The 20,427-nt window shown below is 35.2% G+C and overlaps 1 protein-coding gene across 9 annotated transcripts in view; it reads right to left on the bottom strand.

Annotated features, from left to right (window-relative positions):
• The window catches only part of ATRNL1 (attractin like 1), a 466,156-nt gene that overhangs the window by 163,505 nt on the left and 282,224 nt on the right, over window positions 1-20,427 (bottom strand). Inside the window, exon 27 of one of the 9 annotated variants that reach the window (XM_064663423.1) lies at window positions 11,820-12,916. The exons of the other annotated variants lie outside the window; for them this stretch is intronic. Within the exon in view, the coding sequence (XP_064519493.1) occupies window positions 12,773-12,916 (144 nt within the window). The 3' untranslated portion in view covers window positions 11,820-12,772. Of the gene's footprint in view, window positions 1-11,819; window positions 12,917-20,427 lie in introns of those variants that run through there. 9 annotated transcript variants of the gene reach the window in all.

The raw sequence follows: 20,427 nt of genomic DNA, 5'->3' as shown, positions 1-20,427 counted from the left end.
ATTAAATTACTGCAAAACTTAGGCCCACATTGTAAGAATGGAAAAAAGTACAAAAAACCAAAACACATAGAGAAATGGCTGTCCTTATTTTACTGGCCATACTATGGCAGTGGGATATGAGAGAGATAAATTAACAACAGCTGATAATTAACTTTGCTGAGAGAAAATGCAACTGGACAATATCCATCTATAAGGAAAAGTACTGAAAGGAAGGAAGAAAGCTCTCTCTTTGGGCAAACAGGAGAAAGAAGGGTCTAAGAAGGCAAAGGGGATAGGCAGGCAGTGCTTGCCATTACCTAAGGGACAGATGGTAGAAGTTACCATTGAACAAAAGAAAGGTGAAAGGCCGTGGGGCAGATGGTAATAACTTTAAGATAAAAGGAGGAGGTTTAGACTCAATACCAGCATAAGCCATAAACCAGTTGCAGGTTAGTGAGTTGGGAACAAGCTTCTAATGAGACAGGGAACACAGATCCAAAAAGTGGAGCTATTTCTCTGTGAGGGAGACTACCTGGTTATCACAGAGATCTCCAGAGTTCTCTGATGCCCTCCCCGTGATAGCTGTAGAAGTGCATCTCTAGTTAGGATGCTTCAGACACTGTGATTCTGCAGTGTATGGAGGAAGGCAGATGGTTTGAGAGTCTGTGTAATGACCTGAAAGAGTCCAAGTTTCAAGATCAAGCAAAGGACAGAGAGAGACTGGTGCTTCATTCCTAGTTCCTGGCCCTGCATTTTTAGGTAGGTGGCTGCGGTGTTGTTTTTTCTATGGGTGAGAAGATGAAGAGTTATGAGTATGATAATAGGCTTATGAAAGAAAAGTGCTTATTTTCCAACAAAAAGCTGAAGTTACATTAGGAAAAACTGAAAATAACAAAAGAAAAACCATGCAGGATGGCACAATGTAACAATAAATATTTTTTCATTATTCTCATTGTCTTTAGTCCTTGCATCTCCTGGGTAGCCTCCACAGCATTTAATTTCTTCAGAACCACATGAAAATTGAGTCAGCCATATTCTCCAATGCCATTAGCTAAGACTGCAATAACAATCAAGGCTAATGTCCCCTCAGCAGTTCCCAAGAGCTCTGCAAACAAATGCTCTAACACCAAACACATGTATGCCTCAAAAAAATGGTACACACGTGGCTGCACTGCATCCTGAATAGCAGTTGCTTCAGAGACATCTAACCATTCCTTCTCTTTTCCATATTCCACATACATTACTGAAGCTGTCTTTGTGGATGGTGGAATTTCAGTCTGCAGAAACACTAAACAGGACTGACCTGACAAAGTCTGCTCTGCATCAAAAAGTAATAAAATATGATGCTGCAGCCTTCTGGGAGCAGGGGACTCACAAAGAACTTGCAAAAGAATATCACATTCAAAAAACCTTCTCCTCCCAGAAGATAGCCTTAGAGGACAGGAATGCAAGAAGTGCCTCAATGATGTCACTCTTACCTATCTGAGGGGAGAGTATGGAATGTGACAGAGAATGGAATTCCATCAGATAGTCTGCATGGCCCTAACTGTTATGTACCCCTTACCAAGAAAAACAAAAACCTCTCTAAGTGAGGAACTATTGCAGAGGCACAAGGCATGCTTCTGGTGAATTTGTGATAGCATTATTTCAACTGTAAATCTTACTAGGTTTTATGAAACATACAGTAATGTTTGTATGAAATATATTTGTAAAAGGATGAAAAGAGCCTTTTCTGATTTCAGCGAATCTTTTTGCAATGTGTTTTGGTATTTTTGTGGCTCTCCTAACAAAAGAGGTAGAAAGATCCCTTTCTAGGAAGAAATGTGTAAAGGGCAATGCTGACTCCTCTTGAAGCTTCTGACTCTTCCAGAGAGATTTGCCAAAGGCACAAAAAGAGCATATATTATTTCCTTAGAAGTGATAGTTTAACAAGACTGTACTTTTTTTTAATGTGAAATAAAGATTTTTACAGTTGCTTTTCAAAACTCTCTGGCCTAAACAAGATAAACAGCTTGAGTATCCATCATTAGCAGGCATAATAGTTCTGTAGGAGATTCAGCTTAAAGCTTGGAGAGCTCTGCTCTCCAATTAAAGCAAAGGCAGAAAAATAGAACAGAATAAAAGTTCCCTTAGGAAACTTTTCTAAGAAAACCTATTAAAAAAATTTTACTATTAATAACTTATATTTTCAGACACAAAAGAAAGGGTAGTGTCAGAACACCTTTGGCCACACATATCAAGACAACACCGGAAGTAAACAAAGTAAACCGTAAGATTTCACTGAAAGAAAACTTCTAAGATTTCTTTTTTTATCTTCTAGTCTCCAGAGCCACTATTTTACATGTTCAGTTTCTCCTTCTCTTTCTCTTCCTTCCTACTCAAAGTCAACAACTTATGGTTTTCATGATGACGAATGTGAGTTACAGGGAAAATGACATCAAACTACTTTTTTCTTCTTCACAAAACGGAAGTTATTGACACTTCTAAGTTGTATGTTGCACATTTATCTTTCTTCCTTTAAAACACACAATTATGAAAACAGAAACTTAAAAAAGAATCTTACCAGTATAAAAACCCACTCATATTAACTTTATAATTGTATTGGGGAAGGGAGGTGTGTTTGTTTTTATAGCACAACTAAAACTTATCAAATTTTGAGCCATGCAAAATATTCAAAACAAATATTTTTTGTAAACACATCATTTGGTTATGTCTGAAAAAGACAAAGAAAACACAGACAAATGAAGCCATAATTCTCTACACGCAAAATTGAACAAAATTCCTATAAGAGATAATAACCAGTGTGTAGAACTATGTCCTCACCTCACACCAAATATCAGCACAACTAAGGTTCTAGAGAAAAACTTCCAATCACTGTAGAGTCACTTCCTTGTGACTCTACAACATTTCTAAGAGCAGCAGAACACTCCTTAGAATCACAGAATCATTAAGGTTGGAAAAGAACTCTATGATCATCAAGTCCAAGCATCAACCCAGCACCACCACCATGTTCACCACTAAACCACGTCCTCAAGTACCACATCCACATGTTTTTTGAACTCTTCCAGGGTTGATGACTCCACACTACCCTGGGCAGTCTGTTTCAACACTTGACAACCCTTTCTGTGAAGAAATTTTTCCTGATCTAAACCTCCCCTGGCACAACTGGAGGCCATTTCCTCTCATCCATCACTCTGGGAAGACTGTAGAGTTATCTTTTCAATGAATGAGAAAGTAAATCCTCTACATCAACAACAGACAATTTGGCATCTATTGAAATTAAATAAGCCCAATAGGAAAGCATGGACTTCTAAAACAATAGCACAGCAGGGAAACACTACACAAAACTAAACAATTTACAATGTATTGTCAATATAATTGCAGTGAATATGTAATGTAAATCAAAGGCACCACAAAAATGTCTTACTACAGTCCAAACTAAATATCAAGCATAATTTACGAAGCCAATTTTCATCTTCAGTTTGATCAGGAAGATGAACTATAACATTTTTAAGTAGCCTGGAAGTGTACTAATTTACTCTAAAATTTCTTTCTCTGCTGTCATCACTATATAAGGAAGGCAAAGGGAATGGAGTGGTCAAACATGACACCAAAAAAATTAAAACATACTTAAATTAAATTTCCTCATGCAAAAGATGATGGTTTGTCAAAATGTTAACATAAGCATTTCACAATAGTCACTCAGTTTTGTTAGAAGAATATGAACTGGAAAACCAAAGCTGGATGACTGGAACTAAAACATGATATGGCTAAGGATTCCGAAGTATGGGAACAGTAACTCTGTTGGGTTCAAGGATACTCAATTATACAGATTTTCTACATACTTTTTTCTTACTAACCAGTGGCAAACTAAAGTCACTGTTCCAAGATGATTCCTAGGAGCTATAAATGACTGAGTTTAAACTTCTAGGACAGAGGAAGTCAACCTAAATCCTAACACACGTATTGCTAAGCCTTTGAACCATCCTGTTAATAGGTCATTGCTTAATATGGTGGACTGAACATAAGCACTGCTATAGCAGCTAACAAACTGTTTTTTGTGTTGCATGAAATGGAAAATTCTGTCTAGGTGAAGTCATTCAGAGTACAGCAATAGTCATTTGCCAAAGATAATAAAAATTGATGGTAATTATGGCATACCACGCATCAAAAAATTGGAATTGTTAAATATGCTTTAACAGCTGAATTGTTTCAATAAAAAGTACAAAGTGGTTTTATGTATAACTTTTTCCTGACAAAACAACTATTAAGCATTTTTCACACTTTCACTTAACATCTACATTTCAAATGTCATTAACAATGATCTGGTATCAAGAATACATTAAATGGCATTTGCCAGAGCTGACAGTAACTTGGAAGTAAGAGAAGCAGTGTTCTCCCATCTCTGCCCAGATTCAACCTGTGAACTGGAGTGTGGTATTTAGCACCCCAAACCTAATTTTCTACAGCTGTAACTGGAATGATAATTCTCATTTTTGTGTAGTAGTTTGAGATACTTGATTGAAAAGTGAGGAGTACAAAATTCTTATTTTCCTTCATCTCTATATGATCTTATAACTTTCTTTGGAAAAAAGAATTGTATGACAAGACAATTGTATGATAAGAATTTTGTATGACAAATATATACACATAGATGCAGATATAGACACGCACACTGTAGTGTCATTACAATTATATATGGTACAAGATGAAGAGTCTTAAGTCAATTTTTGACCCAGTTTTTGCCTCTACTGCTTCTGTCAGAGTTCCTCAACCTACATCAACAAGCCTCTATTTTTAAGCATATTTTCCCTTTCCTTCTGAAGAATGAAAGGAAATCCAGAATGAAATCAAAAGGTATTGGAATTTTTCCCTCTATTTACTAATTATATTTAAAATTTTGGTTTTTTAACTTTCCAGAATTAAAATTCTGTAAATATTATATTAATATTCCATATTAATTTGATTTTGAGACACTGATGTCCAGAAAAATCTCTCAAATTACAACTATTTCAATGTTCTTAAATATTTTAATATTATAAAACAAGATTTCTGAATCTCTTCTTCAGAAACAAGTCAAATGGAACTATCAGTAAAGTAACTCGCAAAATAACATTAGGTACATATATCCAACTAGTCCCAAAATTTACTTTTAAAATACTGTAACAGAACTGAAATGGTTGTACTTCAAGATAACAAAAGTCATATAATTACATACTACTCTAGCATAATATTTATTGCTCATAGTGTCACATATTTTCCCTTTTTTAATGATTTTTTTTTAAACCTAGAAAGTCATCAGCATGAAAATGGGATTCTTTCACTTACATTCCCAAACGGCTTAAAACTTTTTTAGAAATACAAATTTTGTGAAAAAAAATAAACAAAAAAAACTTGCTCGTAATGGAAAATAATAGAGTTCTATGTTCTATCCACACACAAAATATCAAGATTGTTTTAGTTTGAAATGATCATGCATCCACTAATGGTATAAAAATATCCAAGAGGAATTAAATATGCAGACCACAGCTAGAACATACTGAGAAATTTTAAAAAGTTAACTCAAGGGCAGATGCTTAAACAGAATACGGTCCAAAAACAAATAGCTTGGGCCAGGTCCCTGTTAACTGTAAGTATTCTAATTACTGAGACAGATGATGTTTCAAATGAATGTAAGCCACTTTGGCTGGGGTACAATTCCTAAATGTTGTAATTATATTATGCCTTTTTACATTTACAACAAACAGTCAACACTAAGGAAAATTCTACTAGAAGTAGTACCACAAGAGCTACATTGCTTTCAACAGGTAGATAGTGTGGCCTAATTTAGAGGGTCAGCTGGGATTCCAGGTAGTCCCTCATACAGCCATACAGTCCATCACAACTGGTTTTGATCACAGAGGGAAGAATCTGCTCCTTCTTACTGCCTTGTGTTTTCACAAAAGGTGCAGGATTCTTCTGGCCAGAAACAATATGGTTCTCTATTTCAGTGACAGTCAGTAAAATGTTCCTTGCCCACAGACACTGTATTAACTTAACTGCTCTGACAATTAAAAAGAACATACCTTGTGGACACCAGGGAAATATATTCTTCTGCCACAGACAGGCATTCATTACAGACTTCACTTCAAAATGAATATGTAATTTGGTAAATATTGGTCACAGCAGTACAGCTGGGATAACACCTACACATACACAGTCTTACAAATGGTCACTAGTTTTGTCTTTTCCCAGGGAGACCAAAATTGTAGATATCCAGAGATTTCAACAGCAGCAAGAGAAACAGACAAAGAAACCACTTTCATGGTTATCATGTGAAGATGCCATGATCCCTCTCTGGTATGTCCTCTGTCAGTGCACTAACTTGAATGGAATCCATTCTTGATGAAGTTCCAGTTTCCTGAGATCTTTGAATATCTTGAGTTTAGCCCTTTTTACTTCTGAGTCCTAACAGAATGCTTGTGTTCAAACTAAACTTCTTAAAAGTGCTCTGTAAGTTATTCTATATGGTGTTGAAAAAAAAAGGAAATAAAATTACTATTCAGCAAGAAAAATTAATAGTTGGCACATTACCAGAAAGCCTACTGCAGGAAGGTAATTTGGCAAGAATATTCCTTCTGTCTGGAAGAGCTGATGGGCTTTCTCACATTAATGAAGGTACATCCATGGTGTGGCAGTTTACAAAGAATTCTGTACTGAGAGAAATCTGCAAGTCAATAAACCACCCTAAAATTTCAGTCTTCCCATTATCGCCTTTGTTAAACTTCTGAGAGAAGAGTAGGAGCCAAATTCATGTCTACATCACCTCATTTCCTATTGGGAAATTATTCTAATTCTTTATGTTGATTTTCAAGTGTCAGCCCGAAAAGGGTTCAGCCCTTAAAATTGTATGAGTTTATATGTATTAAAAAGGAGTAATTGTATCACAACCTCCACAAATGCAATTCAGCTTTCTTATAGTATTTGTCTGCATCAGAATTTGATATTGTCTAATCTCATAACACATAAACAAAAAAAGTTTTATAAACTGGAAGTACAAGATATTTTGTTAGAAATTGTTATTTTTTGTAGAAAAATTACCAAGAAGACTAATAGGTGTAGGTGTAGTTGATTAAAGTAATGGGGAGAGTCACTGTTAGTAAAGGTAAGTAAATCTGTAAACCAAATAGTGACTACTTTGCTTGCCTGTTACAAATACTACATTCTTTTCTCTTTCACACAACTTTCTTTCCAGACAGGTGTGCCAAAAGACTCAAATCTCTATACTCGGTATAATATATAATCTTACAGAAATCTTAATGCATATCCCAGTTGACTTTACTATATTGCTGTAATATTCTATTAGCAAGAGATTTTGATTTTCTCTGCTTGTATTAAAACTACATGTCACTAAGCAGAGTGAAATTTGCTATTCTGGAGTGCACAATACCTGAGGAAGATCAAGACCAGGGTAGCGGATGTTTCCCTCAGATAAGATTGGTACACAAGGATCCTCTGGAGCCCTGGCAGTATTTTAAAGTGTGTCTATTAATGGTTGCCAAGAAAAATACAAAGGGAGTATTCTCTTGTAGAGTAAATTCAGTGCAGTTTATAACTCACTCTCCTGGAGTATGCAGACTACTTTGCCCTCCACAGCCAGAGCCAGACTCAACACAGAGCAGGTAGTGTAACTCCTGCTTAGAGCACTTGTGAAAGTGTCTAAGGCTGGAAAGCAGGGAAAAAAAATCTGTCCCATCTGAGGCTTTCCCAAATACCACATTTTATTATGAATCTAATTATTTATACTCTATAATACCTTTCTGTCAGAAAAAATTATATTAATGTTTATGAATTCACAATTTTATCTGATTTATGCAAAATATATATGCTTGAGTTTGACAAGTTAATGAACTTATTCTAATAGCTGCAGAGCTGCTGTCATTTAATTTGACTTTACTGAATCCTAGTGACACTGCTTGAGTCCTGTTATGATGCAGAACTAGTTCTGATTTTTGGCTTGTTTGTGTTTGCCTGCTATAAAGGCATATAAAAAGTAACACTAAAAGTTGGTCCTCGAAGTTCTACATTTCTTTTTTTGAAATGTACTTTAAATAATTATTTTTAATGTAATGAATTTGATTTTATAGCTTTGCAATATAATGCAATTCAAAGACATCCTGAGGTTTCAGAGTGAGTTACAGTATAAACCATCATATCCAACAGTCTCAAAAAGGGCAAACAGAACTAACTCCTTATAGTAGAATGTTTACCCATCATCTCGCATTTTTTCAAAGTAAACTCATGTGATTAGTTCAACTAGTGCACCACAGATATTTAAATCCATCTCATTCTGACTCTTGATTCCCACAAACATCAGTGCCAACACATTAAATCATCTCGCGTTCTCTGTTAGCACTATGAAGAATCAATTTCTCTTTTATAGTGCATCAGTAAAATGCTAATGAGAGTGAATCAGATCCTACTTGGTGTAAACCATAGATGTCTTTCTGTTAATTTAGAATCCTGCAGAGTTTCTACTTGGAAAACATTTTCATTGCATTATGCTTGTTAATGTTGGCAGACTTAAAATATGATGATTTGATGAAACAGCTGTTTTCATGATTAACAGAAATCAAATTACTTATCATGTATGTTAGTCTACAAAGGACCACTTGTGAAGAAACCCGTGAGTGTTCACTCACATGAAATAAGTCAGTCTTACAGCAGACACCCCATGTTTCTAACTCCAGCTGCTCCTCATTGCTGTCTCCTGGAGGTTACCAGGCTCTCAGTTGTGCTGAAAGGATTGCCAGGGCTCTCTTGGCCCATTTCAATCAGAATTACCTGGGCTTGCAAAGAGGACATCTAATTGTCAGTCAGCCACTCATTCTGTATATTTGTGAACTAAGATTAAAAACGCAACCTAAATTTTTCTCTATTACACCTTCCAGGCACACCTACAGTGTCAACCAGCATTTCAAGTAATCTCAGAATTCCTCCATGTCGTAAAATTCAAGCATGTTTTGTATGTACCTGAGAGAAATTTCAGTACTGGTAAATAACATTTATTTTGATTCCTTCAACAGAGACATGAACTGTAAGCTTTCAAGCATGCAGCACTGAGTGTAGAACACTATAATTAAGAACTATATATTAGAAAAAAATTAATTTTGTGATTTCTTATTAGTTCTCTTTCTTGTGTTACTCAGTTTGTTTTAGTCTGCTTATTTAACAACCCAATCTCATGGACAATTAAACAATACTCACAGAGGTATACAAATGTCCAACCCAATCAGTTCCACCTTATTAAACTCTTCTTTCATTGTTTTGTTGCATTCTGAATTAAACAGTCAGTACGGTCTCCTCAACAGGGCTGCACTTTTTAGTAGTAAAAACTCAAACTTCATAGATTTCACTATCAGAATAAACTGCATCTGCTCTTAAATAGAAAACAAAAGCTGTAGGGTTTGGGTTTTTTTCCAAGAACTTCCACAGTCTTTCCTTATTTCATTTCTGCAGTGATTCAGAAATTGCAGCAACAGAGATCTTAAAATCATTGCTGTCACTTCAGAGCTATCAGGGTTTATGGTAAGATACAAACTCACAATCTTCCAAGCATCGGCTGCAATGACAAAGTTATTTACTGCAATTTGTGAGGCACTAATCTTGTTTTCCATATTTGTATTGAAAACTGGTGACATTCAGTGTCTTCCCAATCATCATGGCATGACATGCAAGTCAGTTTGAAAACCATATCATAATGTCTCGACAGCAACATAAACATTGATTCTTTCCAAAGGTAACAGCAGACAGAAACTAGAGAAGACAACTTTTACTTTCCTTCAGAAAAACAATAATTTCTTTTAGTTTTTGTCAGTTCTATGGCAGATACAGATGCTTTCTTATTATATGTTTATTCTGGCATATAACATTTCTTTTCAGAATTATGAATCTGAGAAGGAACTACATATTTATCTGAGAATGTTATTTCATATGAAATACCTTTGGCCATTACAAAAAAAATAATTTAAAACCCAAGAAGCTTTAAAGCTACTTTCTCTTTTCATTATAGGTAAATGGTTCCTTTTTCAAATTAAAATAAAAACTATACCTAATCTTCTGATGTTCCTTATTTTGAGGACAATCATCTGAATTTCTAGAATGAGAGACACACAGAAAAGTGCCAAATTAAATTCTTTTCAACTTATCCTACATTCCTCTCATTTTGTACAGTAGATGAGTGATCTGAAAATTTTTCAAAGGAAAGAGAAAACTCATATTTTGTTATAGTAGCATACATCAGTGACAGGTCATGCCTTTTTTGCAGTAGAGACCTTTAAGTGATACTAAATGAAACTATTATATACATACCATATTTCAAGTGACTGCCAACATTAATGCATTGTTTCAGTAATAACCATGAATCTACTGTGACATATTTGGGCTATTTCTCTGTGCAGTTATAATAAACTTTTGTCCAAGAGCATTTAAGTCTGTAGCACTCATTATCCTTGTTGTGTGACCTAGAAGGGTCCTTGGCAATCAAAATTCTGACATAGAAGTTCACAGTTCAAATCTGCCTTTCAAGTTGTCCCTTGAGACTACTTGTACTGATCCCAAGTCTTTTCTGACAGCTGTGTTGAGGTTCCCTGATTATAAATTCCTATCTTCCTAACTTTTCAGTGGAAAGGGCAGCTGCAAGTAATGGCAAGTTAATTGCAGCATATGACATAAATTCAAATAAATGCTTTAAAAGATTTGCAATCTATGCTTAAAAAACCAATTTGGTGGCAATATTTTCAGTGTAAATCTCCAAGTGCACAAGAGGTCTAAGTTGTTGCTAAACACTGCAGAGGGAGAAAAAATTAAAGTACATTTTATGGGATATAGGTCTCAGTAATTGTCATTGCATGACAGGGTTTATGCTACACCAGTGAAAATGAAATTGTTCCACACATAACCTGGCAGCCAATACATAGTTCACTCATGAAAGGAGACCAACTAAAACTAATGACAATCTACTGTTAACATATTCCAGTATTTTCCTTAGCTATGTGACTGCAAAAGGTTGTGATGTTTAAAGAAAAATAGGTGTTAATCCAGTACAATAAGGCAAAACACTTGCCGGTATTGATTATAAACATAATAGAAGTCATACAAACTGATTGTAGTTATTTGCCACTTGCAATTATCTTCAAGTAAGCTATGACAACTATAATAGAGACCTGTCAGCTGCTGTCCTACCTCATGATCAGACACACCAGATCTCATAAACTAAGAAAATGCAAGAATAGATCAGTATGTGCATAAAAGAAGAATGATGCATACTTTTGAAGAAGGTGACATTCTAATGCCTACAATAGGACCAAACCAATGGCCCACCAAGGAGCTATAACGACGATCTAGTCTGACTTGATCCGTAACATACTTTAAAGAATTGTCCCCAGTAGTTTATGCATCAACCATACAACATTTATTTAGTGATAGAATCCCTGAAACCTTTGTGAAATTCCATTTCAATTTATAGGATCTTGCTAAATCGTTTTCTGCTAAATTAAAGAACTCACCTTAAAGCTAGCAATTTTCTCCCTAAAGAGGAGATAAACTTTAATCAAATCACCTCTTAACCTTCATTCTGCCAACTACATCGAGACCTTCAGCCTCTGTATAAGCGTTTTTCCAAACCTCACACAAATTCTTGTCTCTCTTCTGTTGATCCCTTTACAATTATCCAGGCAGAGATATTTCAGATAAATATTTAAGGAAAGGAGCAAAAATGGTGAACTGATTAATGGATTATAATAAAAATATTTTTTAAGAACATATGCTATGGATATATTCTCTAAATTATTGTAAGCTTTAGGGTTAGGACTTTAAGTTTCAGGCCTAATTTTACACACCTTCAGTTCACACCTTTATATGAACTGGCTCTTTAGGGTTTTCTGTTTTTAATGTCAAATAGCAAAATACATAATAGACATTGGGTTGCTTTTCAGTAAGCAAGACAAATGCTGAGGATAAGCGTAAAGTTTTAAGGGCTTAAAGCAGTTTATTTCTTCAGCAAAATTTCACCTTAAACTAATTTTTATAATCTCTGTAGCATATTTTTAAGTTACTCAGAAACTTACGACGTCAACATTAATTGATGTGTAGGTCAACTAACCTCAAAGCAAAAGAACACCAAAATCACCCTGTCTCACTATCTCTTCAGCTCTTAATGGGCCTCCATGCTTCCTTCTGTTACGTAAACAAGAAATAGGTTCTATTTTTTTCACTCAAATCTGCAAAGGAAGCCTTTATTGGAAGTTGAAGTTCTGATCTCCTACACATCATTGCCCTGGTAGTTAAGAGGAGTCAAAACCTGTAGCAAGTAGGGGCACATTTCCCTGTTCCTGTCCCATGTGAGTGCCCAGGAAACCAATTGACCCCGCTGGCTGCTGACTTTAAGAGTCTCAGGTAAGTCCTTTGTAAACTAGCAGATGTACTAGACTATACATTGTGTCAGTGTGGCCCCACTTCTCTTCCTCTTTTATACTCGGTACAGTTAAAAAGAACAACAAGCAACAACAACCAACCAAAAAAACCCACAAACCAACAAAAAACCCCCCACCCCAAAACACAGCAAGAAAAAATTATGTCTTCCTCTCAAATCCTGCAATACAAGACAGAAGTCAGATGATGAATAAAGACATCAGGAGAGTCAAACCCCCTGACTGCCCCAAGAAATTCTATGAATTTTAACACTTGGAAGTAAGACTTGGAGGTGAGAAGGATGCGCAATAGTAGACTGTCTACGCAGAGGATCTAATCCATCTCAGCCCCAGCTGCACCACGGTGTCTTCATCTGCAGGTTTGGAGAGGTGTTACAGAGGAACTTGGTGAATGCTGCTACTGCTGCTCTATTAGGAGGCACAACCTCCTGAGATGATTTCATCAGAGCTTGTTGAAGATGTATACTCTACAGAAAATACACAAAGCTTTTTCATAGTTATTGTCATTTAAAGATATTTTTTAATAACAACTTTCTCCTAAAAACCATTTTTTAAAAAATAAAATGTTGCTCAAGTTTGCTGAGTGTAGATCTTTAATGGAAAATTGAAATATTTTTTTATGTATTTGTTTAGAAGAAAAAAAATAACTAAAAAGAAGCCTTTCAAAGGATCTAAACACCTCAAAATGCCATTAATAATGCAATTAGTCATTCCTCCTTTATGGCCCTATGATTTCAAGGGAACAGTGTAGGAGAAAAAAAGCTTTCAGGACAATAGTGCAATAACAGAACATCTGTAAATTAGCAAGTATTTTTATTGGATAATTAGCAACTGGAAAAGTAGCACATGCAAATATTCTAATGGAATAACTCCCACTAGCAGGCATTTAAATGGCATTCACAAAATAAGCCAAGAGCACCTGAGGTGTTAAAGCCTTAAAACTGCATATTTTAGCAAAACAGAAGAATAAGGCTAATGAGTTGAGTGTATATTATTCTTATATGCTTATAATAATCCCTTACCTAGCAAGTTTTAATTTTTTTTCAAGGTGTTATAAAAATTACCAGAATAAGTATTAGTCAGAGGTACCATTTCAGTTATATCTTCACATACCAGCAGGACTAATCCCCAGGTAAAATAGCAAAAGCTTAATGCTATCATATTTCATTTCAAAGGATTTGAACAAGGAAATAATTTCAGATGATTAAATCAGTTAATTTTGAAAGAATCTGTATGGAAAAACTGCACTTGTTACAGAAGTTTGTTGCATTTCTCATAAATAAGCAGGAATCTTTCCATAAAATTATAGACATATTAAAGAAACTGGCCTTGCATTCTAGAACACAATTAGTGAGTTGCTGAGCACTACAGATGAGTTTCTTTGTACTGACCTTGAACAAGGAGTCATTGTGAAGTATCATCACTGCACTTATACTGTTAGTAGAGTAGGAAGACTATGTCCCTCACACTTCATCATGCATCACTGAACTGTAACAAACTCTGACAGGTATAGAGTGTATCTCTAAATATTATGACACTCTGCTAGTGACAGCTGGAAAAGAAAAGCTGGACACAATCACAGTTCTCACATTTACTGGAAAAGATGAGCTGCCATCCATAGCAAACATATTTTAGGAAGCACTAGCAAATTTTAAAAATTTTTAAATGTTTCATTTCCTGACATTTTAAAATGCAGAAAAGCATGAGTTACAATTGCAGATGCTTTTACTGTCAGCAAATAGTCTTCATGTCTTATGTATAACATTGTCACAGAAGCCACTGGTAAAAAAAAAAAACCAAATAAAAAAAGCCTAAAAATCGACAGACTTCAATAACCTTGATCAGTTATAAAACAACTCATAGTAAAGGTCACTTGCCAAAGCCATAATGTTTGCATAATACTTACATATGAAGATCCAAGCTTGGAATGTCACAAAAGTATTCCAAGGGTACACTTTCTGTAAATTGCATTTTCCCACTAACCATAAGTATTTCTAAAGTAATTTAATTAAATATTCATTTCAAAATCAGAAAATTACATTCAAGTGCTGCATCTCATATAGATGACAAGTACACAAAGAAGAACTGCATCTTCTCACCAGTGCTAACTCCAGCTTACAATTCCTCTTTAATTATTTTGATGAGTGTGCATTTAATTCAAAGCATACTGTGTTGTAAATTCAATCACCCTGTTCAAATATAAATGCTTTGAGATGTACAGATACCTACTCTTCTATAGTCTAGAAGAAGGACAGTTCAGCCACGGTAACCAAAGAAATATTTTAATCTTTTGCCAAAACATGAAAATCTCAGTCATAATAACTTTCCTTACAGCTAACCAGGTATGTGCTACCTACATGTGTTGAATTCAACGTTCTCTTAAAAGCTGCTGCTTTACTTGCATGATGAAATATAGAGATTTTCCCTCATAAATAAGAATATTCTTTCTAAAAAGGATTATAAAACCACAATTTAATTCAGGAAACAAAAGTTTTTAATGCAGTTCTACAATAAACCAGCATGCTGGAACAAACCAAATTTTTATTCATTACAAAGTGAGAAATGAGCACTCAAAAGGCTTCTATTTATGCTTTTTAGAGGTTTTTTTCAGTAAAATAATTTCTGTTTGTATGGAGATACAGTTATAAACAAATTATTCAGAAGTTACAGTAATTATGGGTATGTCTCTGTTTTAGCTAATTTTTGCAGCATCAGAAACAGCTTGGTTTAATAGTATCAGTTAATTCTATTATATTATTTCCTTCTTACCTAAAATGTTTTTCTGTAATTTATATTATACTAAACATTTTGCCAATGATGCTTAATTCAGTTAATAAACTGAACTTTCAGTTCAGAAACTTTCTCAAAAAAATTCTTTTGGGATAGCTTTCCTTATATTTTATGAAATGTGGGGGTGGAAGGGGGGGAGCAGGGAGGGAAAGGATCAAGGCTATAACTGCTTCAGTCATTCCTTATGTATTTAAAAGGAGATACATTTCCTGAATGTTCTAATTCTGTTTTTTGGCTCTCTCTTTACTCAAAGAACTTGAAGCTAAAAATTTCAAACTCAAATCTGACTTACTGACCTTGCCAAGAATGGCAAAACATCTCACATTTGAAGAAAATCAGTTCAATTTCATTAACTTATGAGCATTTCCAGCCAGCACACCAGAATATGTTGACAGCACATTTCATACTACTTGGGGCATGTGATACTTTTACTTATAAATATTTAAAATTCTGATCTGGATGCAGGAAAAGAAATGGGATAGTCCATTTTATGTCCCTGGTAAAAGGGATGTCTAAAGAGATATTTATTAGGAACACTTAATTTCAAGTTTCCTGAACATCCATTTAATTTCATGCATTTTTTCTTCCTTTTCCTTTTTTCCAGTAAGCCTTTCTTATTCCTTAGCAAATTTAGTAGGGAGGGAGGTAATAATAAAGTAACAGAGAGACAAATAAATCAAGTGTACAGTAGAGGCAGCTGACAAAGTCAATCTTGAAACTTCTACAAGATCTTTCCTTTTCTTTAAGTTCTTAATGCTAAACTTAAAATTCCTAACAAAGGCTTTTCAAAAGTGTTTGGGATCCATCAACTTGAACAAACAAAGTGAAAGAGAAGTGAAGGACAGAACAATAAAAGTGTGGAGAAGGATAGGAAGTAAAAATGTGTGTACAGAGAAAAGGAAACAACAAGTAGATAACACTCAGGCCTTTACTCAAACTTATTGTATTTCATGTTATTTCATCTATGATTTATTACTGTCACACCTCTGTCTTCATCTGTAAAAAAATATGACTTGTATCTACTGCTTAAAAAAATATGATACCTCCCTACCTTAAGCTCAAAGTGCTTTGAGTCCTATTGTTTAAAAGTTCCTGAAGAAAAGTTAATCACTGAGTCAACAAGAGACAATGAACTACATACCAAATAGTTAAACCCTCTGATTTTCAATTGCTTATTTATCTTCTCTATATGGATTAAACAGTAAATGAGGAACTTACAAACTTGTTAATTCATACAAATTCAACAAACAGCAGTAGAACATCATGAGAGTTGATTGTTTTCAGACTCTATACTATATGATAAATCTACATGCTTGGCTGCTTGGCGTGTAACAACATTCTTCGCAATTAGATGGCTACATTCTCTTTAAGCAGATGGAACAGAGGTTAATGATACTTGAAACTGCCATATTAAAGACATTTTTATGGTGACCACTTCTTTTATTCACTTTAGTGCAGTGGAAAATGGAGTTTGACAGAGATGACAAGTGATCTGAGGTTCACTGGAAATCTGCAGTTAGTATTGTGTGTTCTTAGTTTTTACTTCTCAGCGCTTCTTCCACATAAGAGGTCTTCAGAGAGGATTATGGATCCTAAATGAATTTAGCATTCTTTTATGGAGGTCTCTCAAAACTTTGACATCTCAATTTAAATACTTAACAGTAGCTTCCTGATAATTTCTTTATTTCAGTTTTTAGCTTTTACATTGAATAAATACATAATGCTAATTTTCAAGGTCTATTTCTTGCATTTAAAATTGTATTTCACTCAAAATAAGTGGAAAAAACCAAAAAGATTTTTCTTTTGTTTAAGTCTGACCATAAATGTGTTACAAATACTTGACTACCACACTTAGAATTCACATCACTGTGTACTGAAACTTTCTAAAAGGTGAGATCTCTATGACATTATAGCTACGCTTGATACTACCCCTACTTAATGGTCTGTTAGACATTCTTTTATTTCCCTGTTTCAGAGGGTTTATAACTTCAGAATGCTTTGAAATTGGAAGCTAAGCACATAAGAGAGCAGTCCAGAAAGAATTTTATTAGGCACATGCTCAAACCTCCTATAAAACAGATTTTAAATAAAGACTTCCTTTTGTGCTCTTATCTAAAAGCAAAGATTAAAAAGAATTTTGTTGACACCTATCTGTAGCAATTTTTTTCACAGTGAAATGATTTTTAATATGAAAAATGACACTGCAGAATAAAAAAAAGAAACAACATTTTCACTACAAAGAACTTGGTATGTATTGATCTTTCTTATTACTGTTTAATTAAATGTTACAGTGGTGGTGAAAACCACAAAAGAAATAGAGTTTATCTCATAAATAATTTCGAAATCAAAAGGAACACAGAGATCAAGTCAAAGGCTTTTTAATGTAGGTCCAATTCTGAATAAACATCTTGTATGGAAGTGTTGCACAACTCTACAGGACAGAAAGGCAAGGCAGAAAGAGGGGTCCACAGGATGTTCCATTAGCATTTTGGTCAACACAGCAGTGTGGTTTTGGAGTTAATCCCCTGTAATCTCCTCATTCTGCCTTTGGCTGTGTTCACAGAGAAGCCTTCATGCACTAAATTATCTTTGGAGGAAACCACCCTTTCATATGTGCACCATAAATGCTACAATCCCAATGGGTCTGCAAGTGTCCTGAGCTACCTGCAACTACTCTTTTGGAAAAACTAAACTGTACATGGTAGGAATGGACAGTATGGGAAAGCAGAATAAATCAATACCGCTGGTTCTTGTCAGAAGAAAAAATATCTTAACCTTCCCAAATAAATATTTAAAAATCCCTTAATTTTATCACCACCATTAAATCATTCATAAATCATTTCTCAGAATGCCAATCTTACCACATGGATGCAAATGTCTCAAAAGCACTCTAACTTCCCGGAAAATGAAACCAGGCATTGTTGCATAACAGGTAATTTGACTCAAATTACTGTAAACCTCTATATTGTAATGGAAAGTATAATATTTTTAAAGTGTCTCAATAAGATATACTTATGAAACGTCCTGATCTTTTGAGTCACATAGTGCAAATGTGCACATTAATGGCATGTGTAGAGTTCAACCAATGTAATCAGCTAATTAATGTATCCATAATTATTATTGTTATTGCAAAGAGTGTTTATTTGAATCAGATAGAATTTAGTGCTCCCTAAGGTGGTAGAGTTACTGGTCCTCTGAACATACATTTCAGTGGGACACAGGGATTCCTTTTTTATGCTTTGTTGCAGAATGATAAGTCTAAAATATATTTGTCAATATTTCATTGAATTGAAGCCTGAGAATGCTCCAAGCCTCTGCTAAATAGGTTTTTCATCGGAGACCCAGAACAACATCTCTGGAAACAGTAACAGTAGCTATTACTGTCATCTCTGTGGCTTGGAGGATGGGAGTCCTCCAGTGGGAGGACAAGAATTCTCCTCTCAGCATTGCCACTGACTGGTATTGATTGCTCTGTCCACACAGAGCCCTTCATGTTGAAGAGATCTCATTTCTCTTACCCTACAAAGCAGAAAGTTCGGGTTGCACATTGTTCACTTCTGGCAATGCTAGGATTACAAACTCAATTTTCAGTACAGCAGTTCCAAGTTTTATTCATTTAGCCACTCAGAACAAACATTCCTCATTTATAAAATTGAACTGAAGGCACTTAGATCACAGCACAGAAAGTTCTCTTTTGTACTAGTCAGAGCCTACGTGATGCAAGGAAAAGCATATTAATATATAGGGGAAAAAATAAAATTCAGGTTGTTCACTTAGATGTGAATTTAGGAAGTCCCAGGGATGCTGAGTTAGCAAGTGCTTTTGTGCATGTTGCTAATTTTCAGCTGACAAGCAGCACTGAAAATTGGAGTGGCAAACATTTGCAAAGCAATATCTCTTTATGTAGGTTTAATGGGTATCAAAGCTCTGCTTTGACAACTTTCGAAGACCTGAGTCCCACTTCAGGAAGATGAAATTAATAACCTATCCACTTAGAACTCAGCAAAATCTGCTAATGGTTAATTATGTTACTGCATAAAGCTTTGCTTCTTTCCCTTTCACTTCATTGCATCCCTCTAACTTGTCCTTTTTCACACAAAGAAATACCCCAACTAACCTACAGTTCTTTTTAAATACTTCTTTCTTAATAAACATATTGTTGTGGTCAAATAACAAATATATAACAAATTTAAATCTAATTGCTTTTAGGTACATCACAAAGGTTTTGGGTTCAAATGCCTCTATTCCTGTATCATAAAGTCCCACCATTCTTAGGCTCAGATACAAAAACATCTCTTGCTTGCAGTTCACAGAGAAAGAGAAGCAGAAGCAGGAGAGAGGAAAGATACACTATTTTTTTTTTCTCAATTATTCCATAAGCTCTACACCTTCATCACTCATAAGCCTTCCTCAAATTCACAGGCCTTGTAAAATCCTTACCCACCTCCCCCCCACAAAAGGCCCTACATGACTCTCACCTTCATTCTATACTTCTAATAACTCCTCAGATAACCCCTTCTCCTCCCTCCTGTGTTCCTCACCATTGCAGCAGCGTGTGCTTGTGGTATGTGATGCTGATGGTTTGGGTAACACGTGTCCCCAGCCAGAGGGCTGGTTAGGGTGCAGAACAGTTAATGCTCAGCTCTCTTGGCTTTGCCCTCACAAATCTGAGCTCCCTTCCTCTATGAGGTAGAATAAGTTCTTACCTCTTGGCAGAAATGGTGAACTTTTAGGCACCATATCTAAGTAATGTAGTTGCAGGAGGCAACTGGGTCCCGAAACAATTACTGACAGTCAGCAGACAGAGTATTTGCACAAGTGTATTTTTCAGTCCACTAAGCTAAAATGTAATATTGGAAGCTATGGAACTGTTTTAAAGGAAGAAAAATGAGCACGGTTATGAATTGTGGTGATTTTCAATATTGTGACAATGAAACTAAATGCCAGCTTTCTCTCTTTGTATTGCATTCAAAACTGCTCAGCTGAGAAGTGAACTTCGCAGTGGATGGCAAGCTGCTGTAATAGAAGCCTCACACTGTGCAAAAACTGTTGTTACTTTTTTGATGTTTCAGTTGTCTATCCAAATAAAATCATCTGGTGCAAATGTGCATGAGGAAGCATATGGTATGTAAATAAATAGCGGGAGGCTTATGCTAAACAAACTTCTACTTTCTCTCTTCCAACCTTT

The sequence above is a fragment of the Pseudopipra pipra genome, chromosome 8, assembly GCF_036250125.1.
Source record: "Pseudopipra pipra isolate bDixPip1 chromosome 8, bDixPip1.hap1, whole genome shotgun sequence".
NCBI classification, from domain to species: Eukaryota; Metazoa; Chordata; class Aves; order Passeriformes; family Pipridae; genus Pseudopipra; species Pseudopipra pipra.
The sequence above is the reverse complement of the archived record's forward strand: the minus strand, read 5'-3'. Positions and strand labels throughout refer to the sequence as shown.